Consider the following 20,968-nt stretch of genomic DNA (forward strand, 5'->3'; position numbering starts at 1 on the left):
AGAGTGATAGTTTCTAACTTTTATATCAAGTTTCAATATATTAAAAGTATTTCAAAATAAATTATTTAAAGTTTATTTTATTATATAAAATTATAAAATTCAACAAAAAAAATATGAAATTGAATTTAAATATTCAAATTTTGACCTGTTACGCAGTAAATTTATTAATTCAATAGATATTATTTTTAAAGAATAATATTACTAAAGTTTGAATATTTTATAGATTGAACCATTTATATTTGTTTTTAAAAATTCAACTTATGGTATATCCGAAAATAAAACTATTTTTTAATTATAATAAATAATATGATAATTTATTTATTTCACAAAATAGACTCATATATAAAAATAAGAGGTGAAGTATAATGATAATTAACAAATAAATATGTTAAGTTAGATATCAAAAGATTTTATTTGATGAATAATTTAATAAATGAAATTAATATGGTTAGTTAGATGATATGATTTTTTACAATATTCTTTTTAAGACTTTCGCTATAACCTATTTGTAACTAATTAATTTATGAATTAATGTATAACCTATTTGTAACCAACTTATTAAAATTATATAGTCTACAAAATAATGGGGTGTACTTTAGTTTTATTATAAAGGAGATTACTTGAACAAACTTTAATTATGACAATTGTTACTATATGATATCCAAAATAGTTCGCCAACTCATCATATATCTTCATCAACTTGCCTTGCATATAAAACTCATTATACGTGTTGAGTCACATATCTACAAGTAAATGACTTTGGAATATACAAAATAAATATTACCTTGGAGATCACATCTTTTCTATTTTTTTGGGAGGGTAAAGAACAGATCACAACTTCTTACAAAGGTAAGTGATTCCAAAGGCATATCTCCCGTTCTGTATAATCTTATCATTTGTTTAAAACCCCTCTCCATGCATTCATTTTGTTTCTATATTTATTGGTTCCTTTGTAAGTTTCTTGACTATTAATCATCTCTCTATCTAGCAAAGTGAGTTTGTACGTACGTATAAATATAGAGAGAGCATCCAAGCAGAAAAATGGGTTTGCGCTCCTTCATATCCACCATCACATACTGTTTGTTCCTACGCTATCCACACAGGAAGCCAAAACTCAAAAGTGTGAGCCACCTCAACTATTACCACACCATGCCAATGGCTCACCCACTTTCTTTACAGGTATTCTCTTCTTATACCTCTTTTTATCAACCACAATTTTCATGTATATATATAGTTTTGTCTCAAGTTGACCCTATGATCACAGTTTAGATTTTCATAATTAATATGGTAACTATATGTCTAGTGAAACGAAGAGTGCAACTGATTTTTGCTTTTAGGGAAACAGAGGTATGAATTTGTTTAGTTTGTGGTGAGGCATGGTATTGGTAGAGGAGCGCTATGTATAGTTCCCTAGCTATGTTGTTTTAACCAATTAAGGAAAACGGCTAGATAAGAAAAAAGACTTGGCAAATCAATTATGGTGTGATTTACTTTTTGTCACCAATTAAGTTGTTTTAACGAAACATATGTATATTAAAAGTTCAAACACGATAGCTAATCTCCTTAACTATTTTTATCTATCGTTTATAAGGAAAACGGCTAGACAAGGAAAAAAACTTGGCAAATCAGATTCTCGCAAAAAGAATATTTTTCCTTTGGCTGTATAAATTTTACTTTTTGATTTTGAGTGATTCGTTAATGGGAATCGGACAAAGCTGAAACGAAGTGTCATAAGTTTGTCTCACTAGTGGATGTTGCTATGATTATATATATCCTCTGGCTGATTCAGCAGGGAGTTGGTCGTTTAAATAATTGTTCATCTAATTACCCTATTTCTTTGATCATAGATATTAGTACTAATTAGTTTCTAATATATGAATGGTGCTAACAGACGATAGACCTGAAAGTAAGGATGTGCTGCAGTGGATGCGAGAGGGTGGTCAAGCATGCCATTTACAAGCTGAGAGGTATTGTCATTATAATTTAATGTTCTATTCAAAAATAACTTATTAATTATTACTTTTTCTTCTATTAGATGTTTTCGTTAAATACACGAGTATTAGAAAAAATTATGTGATACTGTATAGTATAAATTATGGTCATAGAATAATTACTTTAAATTTTCCAGAAATTTTATAATATAGAAAAAAAATTGCTAAAACATGAGCATCCTATATATATAAAAGATGAAGTAACATTGTCAATATCAAAATAGTAACTAAACGGGCGTTGTGTTTGTTGTGGTGAAGGGGTGGACTCGGTGGAGGTGAACCTGGAGATGGAGAGAGTAACGGTGGTTGGGTACGTAGAGAGGAAGAAGGTGCTCAAGGCGGTGAGAAGAGCTGGTAAGCGAGCCGAGTTCTGGCCGTACCCGGACATGCCTCGCTACTTCACTTCCTCCGACCATTACTTCAAAGATACCACCCGTGAGTTCAGGGAGAGCTACAACTACTATCGCCATGGCTACAATCTTAGCGACCGTCATGGTCATATCCATGTTACCAACCGTGGCGACGACAAAGTGAGCAACTTTTTCAATGACGACAACGTTCACGCCTGTCGCCTTATGTGATCTTCCTCTATTTTTAGGGTATCTACGGGTTTATGCATGTTGTATCGTCTATAGGGTTGATCAATTAGTTTTTTAATGCATAAGCATATAAAAGCTAGAGTAAAAGAAACTTGCATACATGATATACTCAACTTATTCCTAGAGCTATTCTTCAGATTAAGAAATCGATATAGTATTTAGTGGTCAAATTCACAAAGACTCACTATCACACAATAGATTATCAGTATTAAAATTAAGCTAAACAAAATTGATTATAATTAAAAATAGTAAAGAAAATAAAACCGTTAGTAAACCGATTGGAAAAAGAGCTAAGGTTTAGGAATTTAATTTGTGACACCCCTGTTTCAGAGACATTCGGAGATATTTAAAAGAATTGATTTGGCCACCTATATCACGAAAATGCACTTATATTTCTGTCAATTATATTATCGAACCTCAATATTCAATGATCAACACACTAGGAATGCACAAAACTACTTAATCTAAACTTAAACAAAGATTTGATTTATGTAACAAACTTAACTAAGCAAGGCAAACAAATTGTAAAAAGCTCAACAAATAAACCAAGAAAGAAATAGAAAATCAACTCAACAGTAACTAAAGGAGAATGTCAGGGTTAAGGTAATTGATTAGGAGTGAGATAAGAGATGGATTATGGAGTATCAAACAACTTAAACTAAGCAAGATCCCTAGGCAATAGAACAATAGCAAGACTAACACATTTCCATGCAATTAATCTCTTTACTAATCAATCAATCATCAACTTCTTCCAAAGGAAATTAAATGATCAATAAGCATTACAATCAAGTCTATCTAGCCACTAAGTACCCTAGTCAACAATTTCTAAAGGTAAGGAATGCAAAGCACTTAAAAGTTTTGGTTAATATCAATTACCTTAACCGTTATTTCCTTTGTGTATAGAGATCATGTGCCCGGGTGTAGACAGGAGGTTTGGGACAAACTAATTCAAATTGTCTCTCTTAGGCAAGATCATTGGTTTATGATTGGTGATTTTAATGAACTAACAGGTAATCACGAAAAAACAGGAGGCGCAATAAGACCAGTTTCGTCTTTTCTTCCGTTTATTTCAATGATCTGTGAGTGTAGTATGTTAAAATTTCCGTGTTATGGGGATTTACTTTCCTGGCGAGGTAATCGCTGTAATAACCAGGTGGTACGGTGCAGGTTGGATCGCACTCTAGGGAATGAAGATTGGCATTTGTTTTTCCCTTGTTCGCGTGTGGATTACCTAGAAATGATAGGTTCTGATCATCGCCCTATTCTAGCCTCTTGTGCGAAGTCTGGGGGACGGAGCTTTCGTCAATTTCGTTTTGATAAGCGTTGGATGGGGAAAGAGGGGTTTTCTGGGGCCGTGGAATCGGGGTGGAATCGTACCAAAAATTTCAGAACCTCGGTGTTTGTGGATAAAATTAGAAATTGTAGGAATTCTATTTCATGGCAGAATGTTCTGAATAGTAGAACACTTATATCTTCCCTTAAGACGGCTTTGGAGGATGCTAAAAACGATGATTCTATTTCGACAGCGGAGATTCATATTATTGAGAAGAAGTTAAAAGATGCCTATCATGATGAGGAATTGTATTGGCAACAGAAAAGTCGAAAATTTTGGCTGCGGGTTGGTGACAAAAATACTAGCTTCTTTCATGCTTCTACTAAGCAAAGGAGGGTTATGAATAAGATTGTAGGGCTGTTCAATTCAGAGGATGTTTGGGATGAATCGAGTGTGGGTATGGAGAGGATTGCGACTGATTATTTCAATAAGCTTTTTGCACATTCGGATGTGTGTGGTATTTCAGAGATGGTACAGGCGGTTAATCCATTTGTTACAGAGCGTATGAATAGGGAATTAACTAAGGATATCTCAGAGATGGAAGTTCGTAAGGCTTTATTTGCAATGCACCCGGAGAAAACTCCAGGACCGGATGGGATGACAACACTTTTCTTTCAGAGGTTTTGGCCTCATCTTTAAGGAGATCTGGGTTGCTCTGGTTAGGGATTTCTTTCGGACTGGGAAGTTTGATCGCAGGATTAATGAAACTAATATTTGTCTGATTCCAAAGGTTGAAGTGCCTAAAAGAATGACAGAATTCAGGCCTATTAGTTTGTGTAATGTGAGTTATAAGATCATTTCAAAAATTCTTTGCTTCTGGTTAAAGAAGATTCTGCCCTCTATTATATCAGAAACACAATCGGCTTTCGTTTCTGGTCGGTTAATCACAAATAATATTCTGGTGGCCCAAGAGATGTTCCATGGTTTACAGACCAATAGGATGTGCACTTCGGATTTCTTGGCTTTCAAAACGGATATGAGCAAGGCCTATGACCGAGTTGAATGGGATTTTTTGAAGGCGGTCTTAATTAGGTTAGGCTTTGACTCTTAGTGGATTTCTTGGATAATGTGGTGTGTCAGTTTGGTTTCCTATCAAGTTTTGCTTAATGGTCAACCCCGTGGCTCCATTTCGCCAAACCGGGGTTTGCGACAGGGGATCCTTTATCCCCATACTTGTTTATTCTTTGTACTGAGGTGTTGATAGCTAATATCAAAAAGGCAGAAAGGGAGGAAAAAATATTGGGTATTAAGATTGCCCGAGATTCTCCCCCTATCTCTCATTTGCTTTTTGCTGATGATAGTCTTTTTTTTTGTAAAGCGGATGAAGAACAATGTTCAACGGTCATGAATATCATAGGCAATTATGGTAAAGCATCCGGCCAAGAGGTAAATTTGGATAAGTCCTCTATTATGTTTTGAAAAAAGGTGACTTCAAAGGTCAAGGACAAGGTAAAATCTGTTATTGGAATATCCACAGAAGGGGGCATGTGTTCCTATTTGGGTATTCCTGAGAATCTTGGAGGTTTACGCACTCAAGTCTTCGGTTACGTTCGAGATAGGCTGAAGGACCGGGTGAATGGTTGGACAGAAAAATTTTTATCTAAGGGAGGGAAGGAAGTTTTACTAAAGTCGGTGGCTTTGGCCCTTCCTACGCATGTTATGTCCTGCTTCAAACTTCGTCAAGGGTTAACAACCAATTTGACGAGTGCAATTTCAAATTTTTGGTGGAGCTCGGATGGAAAAGACCGGGGGCTTCATTGGGTGGCTTGGGATAAGATGTGTAGGGATAAATCTGAGGGTGGTTTGGTTTTTCGGGATTTGGAGACGTTTAATGACGCTTTATTGGCTAAACAGTATTGGCGTTTAATACAGTTTCCGAATTCTCTGTTTGCTCAGGTGTTTAGAGGTCGATATTTCAGAAATAAGCATCTATTGATGGCAAAACAACTGTATTCGCCCTCGTTTGGGTGGAGAAGCATTTATTCAACTAAGGGTTTAATTGAACAAGGCGCTCGGTGGACGATTGGGTCAGGGTTTAATATTTCGGTTTGGCGTGATCCTTGGATCCCTGATCAACATCCTCGCCCTGCAGACGGTAGGGGACGGCACATGCTTCCAAGTTTAATGGTAAATCATTTGATTAATCCACAGACTAAAGAGTGGCACGTACCTATTCTCCAGGAATTCATGGATCCGGCGGATATTCAAACTATTCAGAGTTTGCTTATTAGCAAATATTTTAAGCCAGATCGATTGGTGTGGCATTATACACAATCTGGTCGGTACACGGTTAAATCGGGATATAAGGTAGCTCAAGCCATGAAGGCTGACATTGAATTTGGTCCCAACTGCAATGTACTGAGGGCTCAGGCTTGGGATCTTCCGGTACCACCTAAAATCAAACATTTCTTCTGGCAGATCGCATCTGGCTCTCTTCCGGTGATGACGCGATTAGCCTCTCGGGGAGTTAATTGTAACACGATATGCAAGAGATGTGAAATAGAGGAAGAGTCTATTAATCATACTTTATTTGAGTGTCCTCATTCCCGACAGGTTTGGGAGAGGGTTTTTAATGAATCAGACAAGGATAAGTTCCCTTTTGGATCGATCTATTCAAACTTAGATTTTATATATGGTAAAGGGTCAGGCCCTATGGCTTTTGGAACTACTCACATACTACAAGAAAACAGGCCATTTGCGACTCCAGTAATCGTTGCTGAATAGTCGCAAAAAAGGGTTTTGCGACTCCTTAGCAACTATTTGCGATGGTCGCTAAAAAACGGTCGCAAAATTTGTTGGTCGCAACATGGTCGCTTATTTGCGACGGATTTAGGACTCTGTAATATAGTCGTATATTAGCGATGTTTGTGTGACCGTATATGGTAGTTGCAGTTTCCGACTAAACTGCAACCAAGTCTATTTGGGGACATTTTTGTGACTGTATAGAACAGTCCTGACATTTTTGTGATTGTATAGAATTAGGACGGTTTTGGGACTAATGTAAGAGTCTGAGTTTAGCAACTATTTTTGTAATTTGGATTAGTCACGAAGTGGTCACATTTTTTGAATTGGTTTGGTCACAAAGTAGTTACATTTTTGAATTGGTTTGGTCACAAAGTAGTTACATTTTTGAATTGATTTGGTCACAAATTAGTCACGGTTTAGCAATCCTAAATCTGATTAATTTCGGGTTTTAAAATGATATTAACCAAAAGGAATGATGATTTAAGGTACTAATCATGCAAACTTATCATCCTAAACAAAAAGATCCTCCAAAAAGTATTCAAAAGCAAAACAAGTTCATTAAAAAAAACAGGGAATTGCAACACATTCAGTTGAAAGCAGTATTAGAAGAAGGGGAATTGGCAGCTGGACTGGAGGCTGGTGTGGTGCCTCCGTCATTGGGTTGTGCATTGGTTGCAGGTGCGGTATCTGGATGGGTGGTTGCGGGTGTGGATGATTTAGGAGGAGAAACCATAAAAGTTTCAAACTCAGGATTTTTTTCTTTCATGAAGAGGAAAAGCCTCTTCAGCTCAGCTTGAGACTCTCGGTGTTCCTGATCACGTCGTGCATTCTCAGCCTCGTGTTCAGAAATCTTGCGCCGAAGTTGATCTTGAAGCTCCCCAAGAGTTGATGGAGAAGCGCTTGCATAACTCTCTGTCCTTTTCCTTTTCTTTAGTGTCTCCACAAGTGATCCAAGTCCAAATGGGTTGCCTTTGTGGTCTGTATGAGTACACTAAACCAAGAGATAAACATTCAGTAATCATCACAGACTAAATGGAACCAGATTTAAAAAAAACAGACAAAAACGAATTTACCCGAAGGAAGATTTCATTTCTTTCATCAAGGAAAAGATTATGATGTGTTGAACTCTCTGAACCATCTGGACCATCTTCCTCCGTTTCAGCTTGTCTCTCTTCTATGGTCCTCTCATACGTCTCAGCAACTTGTTTGGCTTTTTGATCCACAAATGTTCCATCCGAACGAGTGTGTGTTTTAAGAAACACTTCCACCAGTGACACAGGACGCCCCAACTCTTCCTCCCACAATGAAGTGAAACAGATTAAATCATGGAAATATCAGAAAAACTTTGAGCTGAATTCGACAAAAGAGAAGTCTTACCATCTCTTGATGAATTTGCACAAATGATTTCTGACCAGCTAAGTGTTTGTGCACTCCAAGACCTCCACGATCAGAGTTTCTGCACTGTGAAGCATTCTCACTCTTCTCAATGGCATCAGGGGTGTTCCAATATTCGCACATAAGAGGCCATAATTTTTCACCAATCCATGGTGGTTGTACACCACTCCTCTTAGCTTGACTGACAATGCCTTTCATCCTTTTCTTGGTTATCTTCAAGAAACCTGCTTTAACGAGCTCAGTAATGCCGATATCCCAATTGTACTTCCGCTACAATAACACAAAGTTTAGTTAGAAACAATACCAATTAATATATAGAGTACAGAAATAAGGAGTAAACCTTACCACAAATGTGCTGAAATATCGCTCTTGAATGGACAGTGGAGTAACCTTGCAACTGTAGTAAGGCCCATCAAACTTTCTCCTCAAGATTCCAGAAATCGCTCGAGACAGCTGGCCTTTCTGCCTGTTAAACCTGTTACATAAACTGAGTAAGTCTACTACTAAATATGGACTTGAAACTGTTGAAATAAACTAATGAATATCAAACAACAAATGAGTAGTGAATCTATTACCGCAACCTAGTGAACTCTAGTGAATATCAAACAACAAATGAGTAGTAAAGACATTAAAGCAACCAAGTAGCAACCGAGTAACAACCACAACAACCAAGCAAGCAACCTAATGAACAATTATAGACAGGACATTTTCGGTTAGCAACCTAGTTAACACTTATAGCCAGGACACCGAGTAAGCAACCTAGTGAACACTTATAGACAGGACACCAAAACAACCGAGTAACAACTACACTTCTACAGTTCAAGAAACTTAAAGCAAACCAAAGGGGAGAGTTTTATACCATAGAGTTTCGACTCCAGGGATAGGATGCTCAGACATGAGTGGTAGACGTTCTCGGCCTCGAAGAGCTAGCAAACCATCCAAAAGCTCTTGGTAGTAATCGACATTTGGATCAGGGTTTTGTTGCTCTTGGTTTCCTTCTTCACCATTATCTTCCTCTTCATGATTAGGGTTTTGTTGCGGCAAACCAAACTGATCATTTGGAACTTGCACCGGTTGACAAGGAGGCAGTTGGTGAGGATTCGAAGGCGGTGTAAGTGTCCTCCGCGGTGGATGTGTAGGATTTGTCCTCCGCAGAGGATGTGTACACGGTTCAGGATCTTCCCTCGACGGTGGATGGGTACTCGGCAATGGATTTGTCCTCCGCGGTGGATGTGTACTCGGTTCAGGATCTTCCCTCGACGGTGGATGGGTACTCGATGATGGACTCGTTGGAATTGTCCTCGGCGGAAAGTGAGAAGGACGACTTTGGTGTGAATGGGTTGCCGAATGTGTCCCAAACTGTGTCCGTTCAGAGGGGCTCGACGAATGAGAAGACGATCTGTTATTACCATTGAAGATTCGGACACCTGTGGCGGTTCTGGCACCGCGACCTCTGGAAGAACCGTTACCCTTAGGAGGCATTAGATCGAGAACGGAGGAGAAATCAATTTAGAAAAGAAGAAGGAGAGGAAGGAGAGGAAGGAGAGGAAGAAGAGTTGAGAGATTGGATTGAGGAAGGAGAGGGAAAGATTAGATTGAATCGGAAAAGAAAGGTTTGAGGGATTGAGGAAGGAGAGTTGAGAGGTTTTTTGAGAGAGAACCCTAGATCGAATCGGAAAAGAAAAAACTCTGTCGCACTTTAGTCGCAAATCAGTCACATACAAAATAATTGGGGGGAAAAAAATGCCAAAACAATTTAGAGAAATTCCACTAATTAAGTGGTGGGAAGATAAACCGCCAAAACACGGTAGCAAAACTGTCGCAAAAGTAGTAACAAAGCAGTCTCTAATTAGTAGCAAAAAGAGTGACAAATAGAGATAGTCGTAACATAGTGGCAAATTAATAGCAATATGTGAACATTTTAAGACTACCATATATACGTCACACAATAAAAATATTGAATTCTACACATTATGAACAAAACTATTGATATAAAACACTAAAGAGAACTCATATTAGTAGTATAAAATACATGTAATAGTAAGATTTAGTAAAACAATGTTTACTTCACTTAGTTTTGAATTTTTCTTTCATTGCAACACATTCTCATATAAAAGAACATGTAACACTTAAGATAAATTTTGAACTTATGGATGTTTAGTTTATAGTCATGGAAATTTAATACTTTGAGAAAGTTATTATTGATAAGGTGAGCAAAACAAAACATAAACTTCAACCTAAACATGTAAATGAATCTCAAATGTGAAATTTTAAAATAAAAAATATTTAGAGTGGCTAAACAGTCTTAAAAGAGTAGCTAAATCAGGTGTTAGTCGCAAAGTCTTCAGATATCAGTCACAATATCGTTGCAATTTGTGACGTCTTTGTTACTAAATAGGGGTATAAAATGTGGACGCAAATAAGTCCTCAATCTGCGACGTTTTTGCGATTCTCTTTACCGACTATATAGTTTGTCACAGAGTAGTCGCAAAATTGTGACCATTATGAGACAAATTTAGTTTCGATGCAAATTACTCCTAATGTAGTCGCTAATTTAAGACAATTTTGTGACTTTTATGTTTTGTCGTTAATAAGCGACGTTTTTCTCTCCAATTTTTGTGTAGTCGTTTAGTCGTCGCAAATTAGTCTCAAAAGCGTTGCTATATTTTGCGACTGAATAAGTAGTCACAAAATGTAGTCCCAAAATGCATGTTTTCTTGTAGTGACAGTTCGATACCGTAGTTGCTCTGGTTCTTATGGAAGGATAGGAATAAAAAAGTTTTCCAAGGGTTACAGTCAGAGCCAATAGATATCATTAATCAGGCTTTACGTGAACAATTGTGGTGGGCGGAAACCCAAATAGCTGCAAGGGTTGGTTCCGTTTCGACGGAATCCTTGCATACTCTAGAGATGATAATTCATTGTCAAGTTGATGGCTCGTGGAAAGCTACGGAACCAAATTCAGGTTTAGGATGTTGGTGTGGAGATGGTGAAATCAGACTTTTGTTATGGGTGCCAGATGTCAACGTCGCAGTGCATCCCCACTTCATTCAGAGCTAGAAGCATTATTATGGGGGATGGAGTGTATCCTGTCCAGAGGAATAGATTGTCGGAGGTTTGAGACGGATTCCGCAAAATTACTAGCGATGGTGCAAGATCCGGAAGAGTGGCCGGTTTTCTCAACGCTTCTTGATGAGTTCCAGGTGCTTAGTGTCTCCTTGCCTCCTTTTACCTTTTCCAAGATCCCAATAATGTCAAATGTGAAGGCTGATTGTTTAGCTCGTTCTTCGAGAAAGCTAGTGTCTGAAACGATTTTTGTAAACTATTATCCTCCAGTTTGGGCAACCAATCTAGCATTTTTATTTTAATTAATGTTAGGTTGAAATATATATATATATATATATTTATTTATTTATTTATTTATATGACTAATATGTTTTAAGTACAAATGAGCATGAAGCTTGATTTATCAGGTATCCAAATTTAACAGTTTAATTTGATTCTATTATGAGCATATTTAAAAGTTTAAAAAGTAAACATATTATAATATATTTACGTTTTTTTTTTAAGTTTAAGATATTATAAATATTTTAATTTTTATAGAATGATTAAATTATTATAAATATTTGAACTCCGTCAAAAGTTTAAAATATTATAATATATTTAAAGTCTATAAAATATTTAACTAATATTAATATTTTTACTCTTAAAAATTTTTAAATATAAAAAAAGTTTGAGTTAAACCCGTTAAAACATGTATTTTTATCAAACTATAAATTAAATTGGTTTCTTACAATTTTTTTCACTTCAACATGTAGAAATTTAACAAGCAACTTCTCCTCTTTTGACGACATACCAAAATAAAGAAAAACCCATCTTCTTACAAAACTACTATCCGATATTTCGGTGTGTCTATTCTCTTACAAAACTAATACGATATTGCGGAGTGTCTATTCTCTTACAAAACTACTATCCAATATTGTGGTGTGTCTGTTTCCGTGAAAACTACTTACTCTATTAGGATTTCCAATTTACCGTATAACCCCAAATATACAAATAAACACTATATAAACAAAGAAAATAAGTCTAAATAAAAAACTACATTACAAAAATACAAATTACAAAAAAAGTAACTAACAAAATATATAATCCTGTGTTTTAGCATGTGGTATCACCTAACAAAATATATAATTCTGTGTTGTAGCACGTGGTATCACCTAGTATGTATATTAAAAGTTCAAACACGATAGCTAATCTCCTTAACTATTTTTATTTATCGTTTATAAGGAAAACGGTAGACAAGGAAAAAAACTTGGCAAATCAGATTCTCGCAAAAAGAATAGTTTTCCTTTGGCTGTATAAATTTTACTTTTTGATTTTGAGTGATTCGTTAATGGGAATCGGACAAAGCTGAAACGAAGTGTCATAAGTTTGTCTCACTAGTGGATGTTGCTATGATTATATATATCCTCTGGCTGATTCAGCAGGGAGTTGGTCGTTTAAATAATTGTTCATCTAATTACCCTATTTCTTTGATCATAGATATTAGTACTAATTAGTTTCTAATATATGAATGGTGCTAAGAGACGATAGACCTGAAAGTAAGGATGTGCTGCAGTGGATGCGAGAGGGTGGTCAAGCATGCCATTTACAAGCTGAGAGGTATTGTCATTATAATTTAATGTTCTATTCAAAAATAACTTATTAATTATTACTTTTTCTTCTATTAGATGTTTTCGTTAAATACACGAGTATTAGAAAAAATTATGTGATACTGTATAGTATAAATTATGGTCATAGAATAATTACTTTAAATTTTCCAGAAATTTTATAATATAGAAAAAAAATTGCTAAAACATGAGCATCCTATATATATAAAAGATGAAGTAACATTGTCAATATCAAAATAGTAACTAAACGGGCGTTGTGTTTGTTGTGGTGAAGGGGTGGACTCGGTGGAGGTGAACCTGGAGATGGAGAGAGTAACGGTGGTTGAGTACGTGCAGAGGAAGAAAGTGCTCAAGGCGGTGAGAAGAGCTGGTAAGCGAGCCGAGTTCTGGCCGTACCCGGACATGCCTCGCTACTTCACTTCCTCCGACCATTACTTCAAAGGTACTGCTGGGAAAAATAAATTCACTTTCGGTTATACTTCGGTTAGGTAAGCTTAAACCGATGTTAGTCATCTTAATAGAACGTATATCATATTGATAAGACCATATGTCATATTGATAAGTCTTATATTATATTGATAAGATTATATATCATGTGGAGGGTCGTATATATTATGGATATTCACTACAAAGATATAAATAAGTTATATTATCAATATACAATCATCGTATAACCGACCTATATTGAAGGCTAACCCATGAGGTTGCAATAGAGAAGACTAAGCCCAACCCAACTAGGACTAGGGTTTGGTGGCAGCTATCAAGAAAGAATCCCTAAACCGTAAAAGAGGGGAGGTGAAGAACCCAAAAATACTCAAGCTACAACCCTATTAAGCGACAGATCTAACGAGGACTAAATATTATTCATGAAGGAAGAGCCATGGCTTATAATATCATCCCACAATGGATGTTGATATTGATTTATTGTAATCTTGAGCATTAATCAGTAAAGATCTCTTTATGTTCATTCCGTGGAACTGTTCACGTACGAAACATTTAAAATTTGCCCAAACAATTGGCGCTAGGAGGGGCAGTTTTAACTACGTGAGTATGAACGACCGATGAGTTAATCTTGAGATGGAAGATAATTTGATCAACTCATGGATCTACTACGACGCTGGAAAAAATCTAATGATTGGGGGCAGAGCTACCAACGCTATAAGATCACCATTACTTGTCATTAAAAGGAAGGAAACTTCAAAAAATAATTGGGGGCAGATCGAGCTACCAACGCTTTATCGTTCGACTCATGGTAAACACTAGTGCACTACCATGAAGCATGGTGGATCACACTAAAGCCTTTGAGTATATTGATGGTGGCTTGACATATGGAGAAGTTATCCGATCGATTTCTTTGAGTCCTGAAATTGAATAGAACACAACCCAAAGATTTGGGGTTTTTCAATTTGGTCACGACTAAGGATCATTTTCATGTTTTAATTATTTTTTTTTTTTTTAAAAAGATGGGTGAGGAGATAGAGAATGGTAATCACTATGAAGAACTAAACACGGTACCGGAGCCTAATCACTGGAATGTTTCACAAGAGCAAATTCACGTTGGAGTTTCAGAAAAAACAACCTGCTTCAGTAACAAAATCTACTTGTCGAGCAATATAAATACATAATATCAGAATTATGCACATCAACGAAGTTACTATGAAGGAAGAAATTTGGTAGAGAGCAAAAATCACCAAACTAAGATAAATACCACCTTTTATTACGGGTTTTGGTTTCATTATATTAAAAGATGTTGTGATTCTCATTAAAAGAAAACGAACATCAGGTTGATAACTATTTGATGCAGTGGCTACATGAGTTCTGACAAACGCAAACAACAAAGGTTTCGCAATGCAACTATGCAAGCATGGCAACACAACATGACATCACCAGAGGCGAGAGCAGTTGTATTCTGAAACTAATACACAGTCTCGTACATAAAACCAGGGTTCTCTTATTAGAGCAGTGACCACGGTCACTCCAACATTCAAGCATCCATCATGATGATATTAAGAAGAATTTTGAGGATGGCCAGTCGATCCCCGTTCATAATAAGACTTGTCTTACCATGGAGATCAAATTGAAGTTTGTTTTGCATTAGCAAGAAGAGGATCCACGAAAATTGTCACTCCGGCTCGGAAACTTCAACGTAAACACGACAATTATGACACAAATCAAGATAAGTTTTCTAATGACCATTCATAAAGTATCATGGTTGTTTTAGATCTAGAATCTAGATCCTTTCTTTGTGCTCTATCAGATAACTAGGAAAGTCACGCCCATACCACTTATAAGTATCTAGTTGGTTAGCTATTTGTATGTCAATACATATAAGACTATCTATTAAGAACTAAGCATCCATGCACAAAAGAGAACATATTGATGTATCCAGAAAAAACTTGATAAAATTTAAGTTCTTAAGCACAGTGGTCTCTAAGATCACATAAAATTTTAGTAATAAGCATCTGTGATAAATAAATATAGATGTGTTTCTAAAGGTAGCAGAAGCTACCTGCTCATCTAAGATATTCTAGAAGACTTGTTCATCTACGGTAAAGGCTAAGTGCCTTGTAACAGAGGTCTAAGCACCCCGAGTAACTTGAACCAATACGTTTGTCTTTTAAGTTACTTGAAAAGGAGCTGGCTAAAACAATGTATCTACCGCAATTACTAACAGGAAATCAAACACGACTGTCAACGGGAAAAAAATGACAGGTTTAGAATGATGTGGCTACGGTCGCGTAAGGATAATTTGACTACAATCGCTACACAGAAAGACATGGTTACGTTTGCGTAAAGGATAAGTTGGCCAATAGAGGCAGTAGAAGTGAAAGGGAACGTATGCTATGCCTCCTAGAAAATAGAAGTGACTATGGTCGCTTAAAAAAGACTTATTAGCGAGACGTCTCTGCAATAGTTGGCAAAGCCGTAACATGCATGGAATTATGACGACATTCAACTACTGAAAAAAAAAATCAAGAGTAACTGCTTCAAAAGAAAACAAAAACAAGAAAAAAAGTTGTGATCAACGATCACTACTGAAAAAAGTAAAGGAAAAGGCCTGCCTGCAGACCATGGCCAATGCTAATCGAATAAGAGGAAACACCTCTTACAAGCATGACAAGCAGCAACCTTGGTTGATGATGTTGGTATAGATGACTGCGATGGATGTCATTGCCAGAAAAAAATCACAAACTTAGTGGAAATGAAGTAACTACGGTTGCTAAAAATTAAACAAAGGTGCAAAGCATCCTAAAACATAAGAAGCATAGAATGCTCACTATTAAAATTCGGAGGCAATGTCTCCCATTATAGAAAGTGACAATAGTCACTAGCTAAAATAAAACAGAAGGGGTAAAGTCTATACAGATGTAATAAGCATAAAGAAAAGAAAAAGTGATGATGATCACTTAAAACAAAAGCTGAGGCAATGCCTCGTAAGGTATAAGAAGCATTGAATGCTCATTATATAAAAGAAATCAGAGGCTATGTCTCCCAACAAAGATAAGTGAAGAGGAAGCATACTCTGATAAACTGGAAGTTGCTTACACATAGAGGGAGCAAACTTAAGAATACATAAACTTGGTAGTTGCTGATCCATCGAGATAGTAGACTCTGAGACACAAAGATGTTTACCCATTGAGGAAGCATACTCAAATACAGGGCCGGACCGAATATATTTGCTGCCTAAAGCAAAAAATCCCATAAACAAACTGAAATAAAATTAAAATTGGCAAAATGCATATTTCAGTACTCGAACTCGACACCTATGAAGTACTAAGCATATACTTCAACAGTGTGCTAAAAGAATTTTCTTGCTAAATGATGCCCTCAAACTATTAATATATTTTTGATTCCTAAAGCATCTGCTTGTTGGGCTTTAGCCCCGGGCCGGCTCTGCTCAAATATATTGTAGTTGCTTACCCATTGAGTAAGCAAACTCCATTAAATAAAAACGTACTTACCCGTTGAGGAAGTCTACTCTAACAAAATAAAAGTAGCTTACCTATGGAGGAAGCAGACTTCAAATTGCAGTGAGGAAAAACTTCATGAAGTGGCCACGATGCCCAATACTACAAAAATAATTGGCAAAGCCATAACGTGAAACAACCACGTTCAATACGTTTCAAATAAGAGGGACACCTCAAAATAAAGAGCACCAGAAACTGGTGACAGTCAAAAATAGAAGGGACAACCCTCATTATAGAACACACTAAAAGGGGGCAATCTCTGAAAGAAAAACAACTACCACTGTTGCTTTAAAATTAAAGAGACATAAAGCTCTCTCATAAGGACGTGAATACGGTCACTAACCAATAAAAAATAATTGTGGTTGTTGGTTAAGAAAGGACGAAAGGTAGTGACGGAAACTACACAGAATTATTTGAGAGAGAAAAGCTCTCATGAAAAATGATTTGGCTACGGTTACATAGTTTAAAGAGAGAGTAACAAACGGACACTAGAACTCCCAAGTACTTTATTGGCGACAGTTACTAAGCAACATATAAAGTGATTATGGTCACGCAAAGCCTCCTAGTTAAGAAACAAGGAGCATTGAATGATCATTACAAACATGCTAAGGCATGACCTCCGTAATTTATAGGCATGACCAACATATAAATGCTCATTACCAACATCATTGTGATAAAGAAATGACCATTTATGTTACTTTTGAAGATCTCATGTGTAGCTCCATATGGTTGGGTAAGATACACAAAGAAAAGTAAAGCTCTGTATCCTCCGCTAAGTAAGCGAGAGGCTAAGAAAGCTCCAAAAGCGAATAAGCAAGTAATTTTAACAAAAGAGTATAAGGCACTGCCTTTGAAAATGATCAAGTATGTTGTACTGATGAAAATCATAGTGAGATTTTGTATTCAGAGTTCTACCACACTAATTGCTACATGCCATGCCACCTTTGGCGATAATTTAGCTGCAAGATCGATGAGAGACCTTCTCATATGAAGATAATTATCAAAAGTATGTTGCACTTAGTGGTTAAGTAGCAGCTAATCGAGGCAAAGTATATTTTTCGGAGCTGAAACGTAGGTGCAGCCATGTCGCGAATGTCCTAAAGAAAGAGAAATCCTGATGACGAAAAAATACGAAGTAAGGTACGTACGTTACATACGGAATCCCTTGAAAAAAAAAACAACAACAACAAACGTAGATAAGAATAGAAGTCATTACTCATATCAGGAGCAGCTTATGGTTACTTGAATTCTACACATAGACAAGAGACAGATATGGGAGAACAACTCCCCAATAACTCAAATAGAACTACGGAACCCCAAGTTGGTGGATGAATTGGCTAAGGAGGTGGAAAATAAGATTTCACCGTAGCAATCAGAGCAGCAGAGGCCTCAAAGCCATGGATGATGGTAAACCATATTTTCTAGATTCAAGCAACATCGATAGATTCGGTGCCATAACAGTATCTGGATTCTTCTTCCGAAATATCGACTAAAGAAATCCACAAAACCCACTCGACAAAAATAGATGACTATTAAGAATTTTCTGTGGAATGACTTACCCCGTATGCGGAGAGTCACGCAAACAAGATGTATACAACTTCAAAAAGACATCAAAGAACAATGACATCTACGGAAGCCACGTGAAGCCAAGTGATATCGACTAATCAAAGCTTGTGCAAATTAGTCTGGTTATTGAGAAAAAGATTCAAAAGTAAACGTTACACAAAGAAAATATCTTTAATTTGTGGCTGGGGCAAAATCATTATCAAGTCGATGAGAGACTTAAAATACACGAGTGACAACAATTTTCAGCTCCAGAAGCTGGACACATGAAACCAAATGTAATCGCTCCATGTTTGAGAGTTGGTTTAGAAGCGTTTGCTTATCACTAGAGAAGCCAACGTCGGGGGGAAAATACAAAAAGGCAAGACAATGTGCGAACTACAAAAGAAGGTTGACGGTTATGTTACTTATTGCCACGCTGCAAAACAAGACATAAGTGCTCTTCTCCAATGCAAAAGCTGGCTAGAATGAGCAATCAATCAAAAGCCGCCTCATGTCAAAATGACACCATTCAGTCAAAAGACGTTCATAGTAACGACCGATTCAAGCTTACCAAATAGACATGCTACTCTTCAAATTCTAAATTAGAAAGTAAAGAGTATGGGAGTATGGGGCAAACTGTTGGGAAAAATAAATTCACTTTCGGTTATACTTCGGTTAGGTAAGCTTAAACCGATGTTAGTCATCTTAATAGAACGTATATCATATTGATAAGACCAGATGTCATATTGATAAGTTTTATATTATATTGATAAGATTATATATATCATGTGGAGGGTCGTATATATTATGGATATTCACTACAAAGATAGAAATAAGTTATATTATCAATATACAATCATCGTATGACCGACTTATATTGAAGGCTAACCCATAAGGTTACAATAGAGAAGACTAAGCCCAACCCAACTAGGACTAGGGTTTGGTGGCAGCTATAAAGAAAGAATCTCTAAACTGTAGAAGAGGGGAGGTGAAGAACCCAAGAATACTCAAGCTACAACCCTATTAAGCGACAGATCTAACGAGGACTAAATATTATTCATGAAAGAAGAGATCATCGCACAATGGATGTTGATATTGATTTATTGTAATCTTGAGGGTTAATCAATAAAGATCTGTTTATGTTCATTCCTTAGAACTGTTCACGTACGAATCGGTTAAAATTTGCCCAAACAGATACCACCCGTGAGTTCAGGGAGAGCTACAACTACTATCGCCATGGCTACAATCTTAGCGACCGTCATGGTCATATCCATGTTACCAACCGTGGCGACGACAAAGTGAGCAACTTTTTCAATGACGACAACGTCCACGCCTGTCGCCTTATGTGATCTTCCTCTTTTTTTAGGGTATCTACGGGTTTATGCATGTTGTATCGTCTATAGGGTTGATTAATTAGTTTTTTAATGCATAAGCATATAAAAGCTAGAGTAAAAGAAACTTGCATACATGATATACTAAACTTATTCCTAGAGCTATTCTTCACATTAAGAAATCGATATAGTATTTAATGGTCAAATTCACAAATACTCACAATCACACAATAGATTATCAGTATTAAAATTAAGCTAAACAAAATTGATTATAATTAAAAATAGTAAAGAAAATAAAACCGTTAGTAAACGGATTGGAAAAAGAGCTAAGGTTTAGGAATTTAATTTGTGACACCCCTGTTTCAGGGACATTCAGAGAGATTTAAAAGAATTGATTTGACCACCTATATCACGAAAGTGCACTTATATTTCTGTCAATTATATTATCGAACCTCAATTTTCAATGATCAACACACTAGGAATGCACAAAACTACTTAATCTAAATTTAAACAAAGATTTGATTTATGTAACAAACTTAACTAAGCAAGGCAAACAAATTGTAAAAAGATCAACAAATAAACCAAGAAAGAAATAGAAAATCAACTCAACAATAACTAAAGGAGAATCTCAGGGTTAAGGTAATTGATTAGGAGTGAGATAAGAGATGAATTATGGAGTATCAAACAACTTAAACTAAGCAAGATCCCTAGGCAATAGAACAATAGCAAGACTAACACATTTCCATGCAATTAATCTCTTTACTAATCAATCAATCATCAACTTCTTCCAAAGGCAATTAAATGATCAATAAGCATTACAATCAAGTCTATCTAGCCACTAAGTACCCTAGTCAACAATTTCCAAAGGTAAGGAATGCAAAGCACTTAAAAGTTTTGGTTCAGGAATTTCTTCAAACACCTTCTGGGCATGAAATTCCTAAAGTCTAGAATCAATATGATCAAGGCTGATCTAACTTTATTAGCAACCAATAAGCAAATATCTGAAACAACCCGACTCATTATACATATATATATATATCCTAATATCTAGTGATCTCATACTCACTATCAAACTAACCCAATCAACAACAACAGCGGATAACAGCAATAAATCCAATAACCAATAACGATTAACGAAATAACATCAAATCGATTTCAACAATAAACCAGAACACAAAACAATCATAAAATCAACAATCCTGACATCCGTTCTAGACAACTACGTTCCATTCTAGGATCCTAACATAGACACAGAGCAAACAACCGATCCTCTAGAACATCCTCCTCTTCATAGACTTGATTCCACGATAACACTTTGCCTTTACATGCGCCACAACACAAAAGAGAGACGTAAGTATTACCAGAAATACTTAGTGAGGCAATCCTTCCAT

The 20,968-nt window shown here is 36.3% G+C and overlaps 3 protein-coding genes and 1 long non-coding RNA gene across 6 annotated transcripts; 2 read left to right on the forward strand and 2 right to left on the reverse strand.

The window, feature by feature from the left end:
* The first annotated feature begins 637 nt into the window (after positions 1-637).
* Positions 638-2,760, forward strand: LOC104724583 (heavy metal-associated isoprenylated plant protein 30). 2 transcript variants are annotated; one of them, XM_010443097.3, is made up of 4 exons: positions 638-849; positions 989-1,179; positions 1,892-1,967; positions 2,250-2,760. In XM_010443097.3, the coding sequence occupies exons 2-4, from the start codon at positions 1,042-1,044 to the stop codon at positions 2,570-2,572; spliced, it is 537 nt and encodes a 178-aa protein (XP_010441399.1). In that variant the 5' UTR covers positions 638-849; positions 989-1,041; the 3' UTR covers positions 2,573-2,760. The 2 variants fall into 2 exon arrangements, with proteins under 2 accessions (XP_010441399.1, XP_087327075.1); XM_087470949.1 differs by having other exon boundaries at positions 724-849; positions 994-1,179.
* A 4,494-nt stretch (positions 2,761-7,254) lies between these two features.
* Positions 7,255-9,545, reverse strand: LOC147934681 (uncharacterized). Its single transcript, XM_087472739.1, has 5 exons — positions 8,923-9,545; positions 8,409-8,538; positions 8,046-8,333; positions 7,742-7,963; positions 7,255-7,659 (listed from the first exon to the last, which is right to left on the reverse strand). Exons 1-5 carry the CDS (start codon positions 9,543-9,545, stop codon positions 7,255-7,257), a joined length of 1,668 nt encoding a protein of 555 aa, XP_087328865.1.
* A 3,004-nt stretch (positions 9,546-12,549) lies between these two features.
* LOC104724585 (heavy metal-associated isoprenylated plant protein 30-like) lies at positions 12,550-19,736 on the forward strand. 2 transcript variants are annotated; one of them, XM_010443099.3, is made up of 3 exons: positions 12,550-12,725; positions 13,008-13,175; positions 13,424-13,700. In XM_010443099.3, exons 1-3 carry the CDS (start codon positions 12,671-12,673, stop codon positions 13,426-13,428), a joined length of 228 nt encoding a protein of 75 aa, XP_010441401.1. In that variant the 5' UTR covers positions 12,550-12,670; the 3' UTR covers positions 13,429-13,700. The 2 variants fall into 2 exon arrangements, with proteins under 2 accessions (XP_010441401.1, XP_010441400.1); XM_010443098.3 differs by lacking the exon at positions 13,424-13,700 and adding an exon at positions 19,441-19,736 and having other exon boundaries at positions 12,553-12,725.
* Positions 16,040-16,991, reverse strand: LOC147934682 (uncharacterized). The gene is made up of 2 exons (XR_015570913.1): positions 16,737-16,991; positions 16,040-16,417 (listed from the first exon to the last, which is right to left on the reverse strand). It is a non-coding gene; the product is annotated as an uncharacterized LOC147934682 (long non-coding RNA).
* Positions 19,737-20,968: the final 1,232 nt, after the last annotated feature.

This window comes from Camelina sativa, chromosome 11 (genome assembly GCF_030686135.1).
Source record: "Camelina sativa cultivar CO46 ecotype springtype chromosome 11, ASM3068613v1".
NCBI lineage: Eukaryota > Viridiplantae > Streptophyta > Magnoliopsida > Brassicales > Brassicaceae > Camelina > Camelina sativa.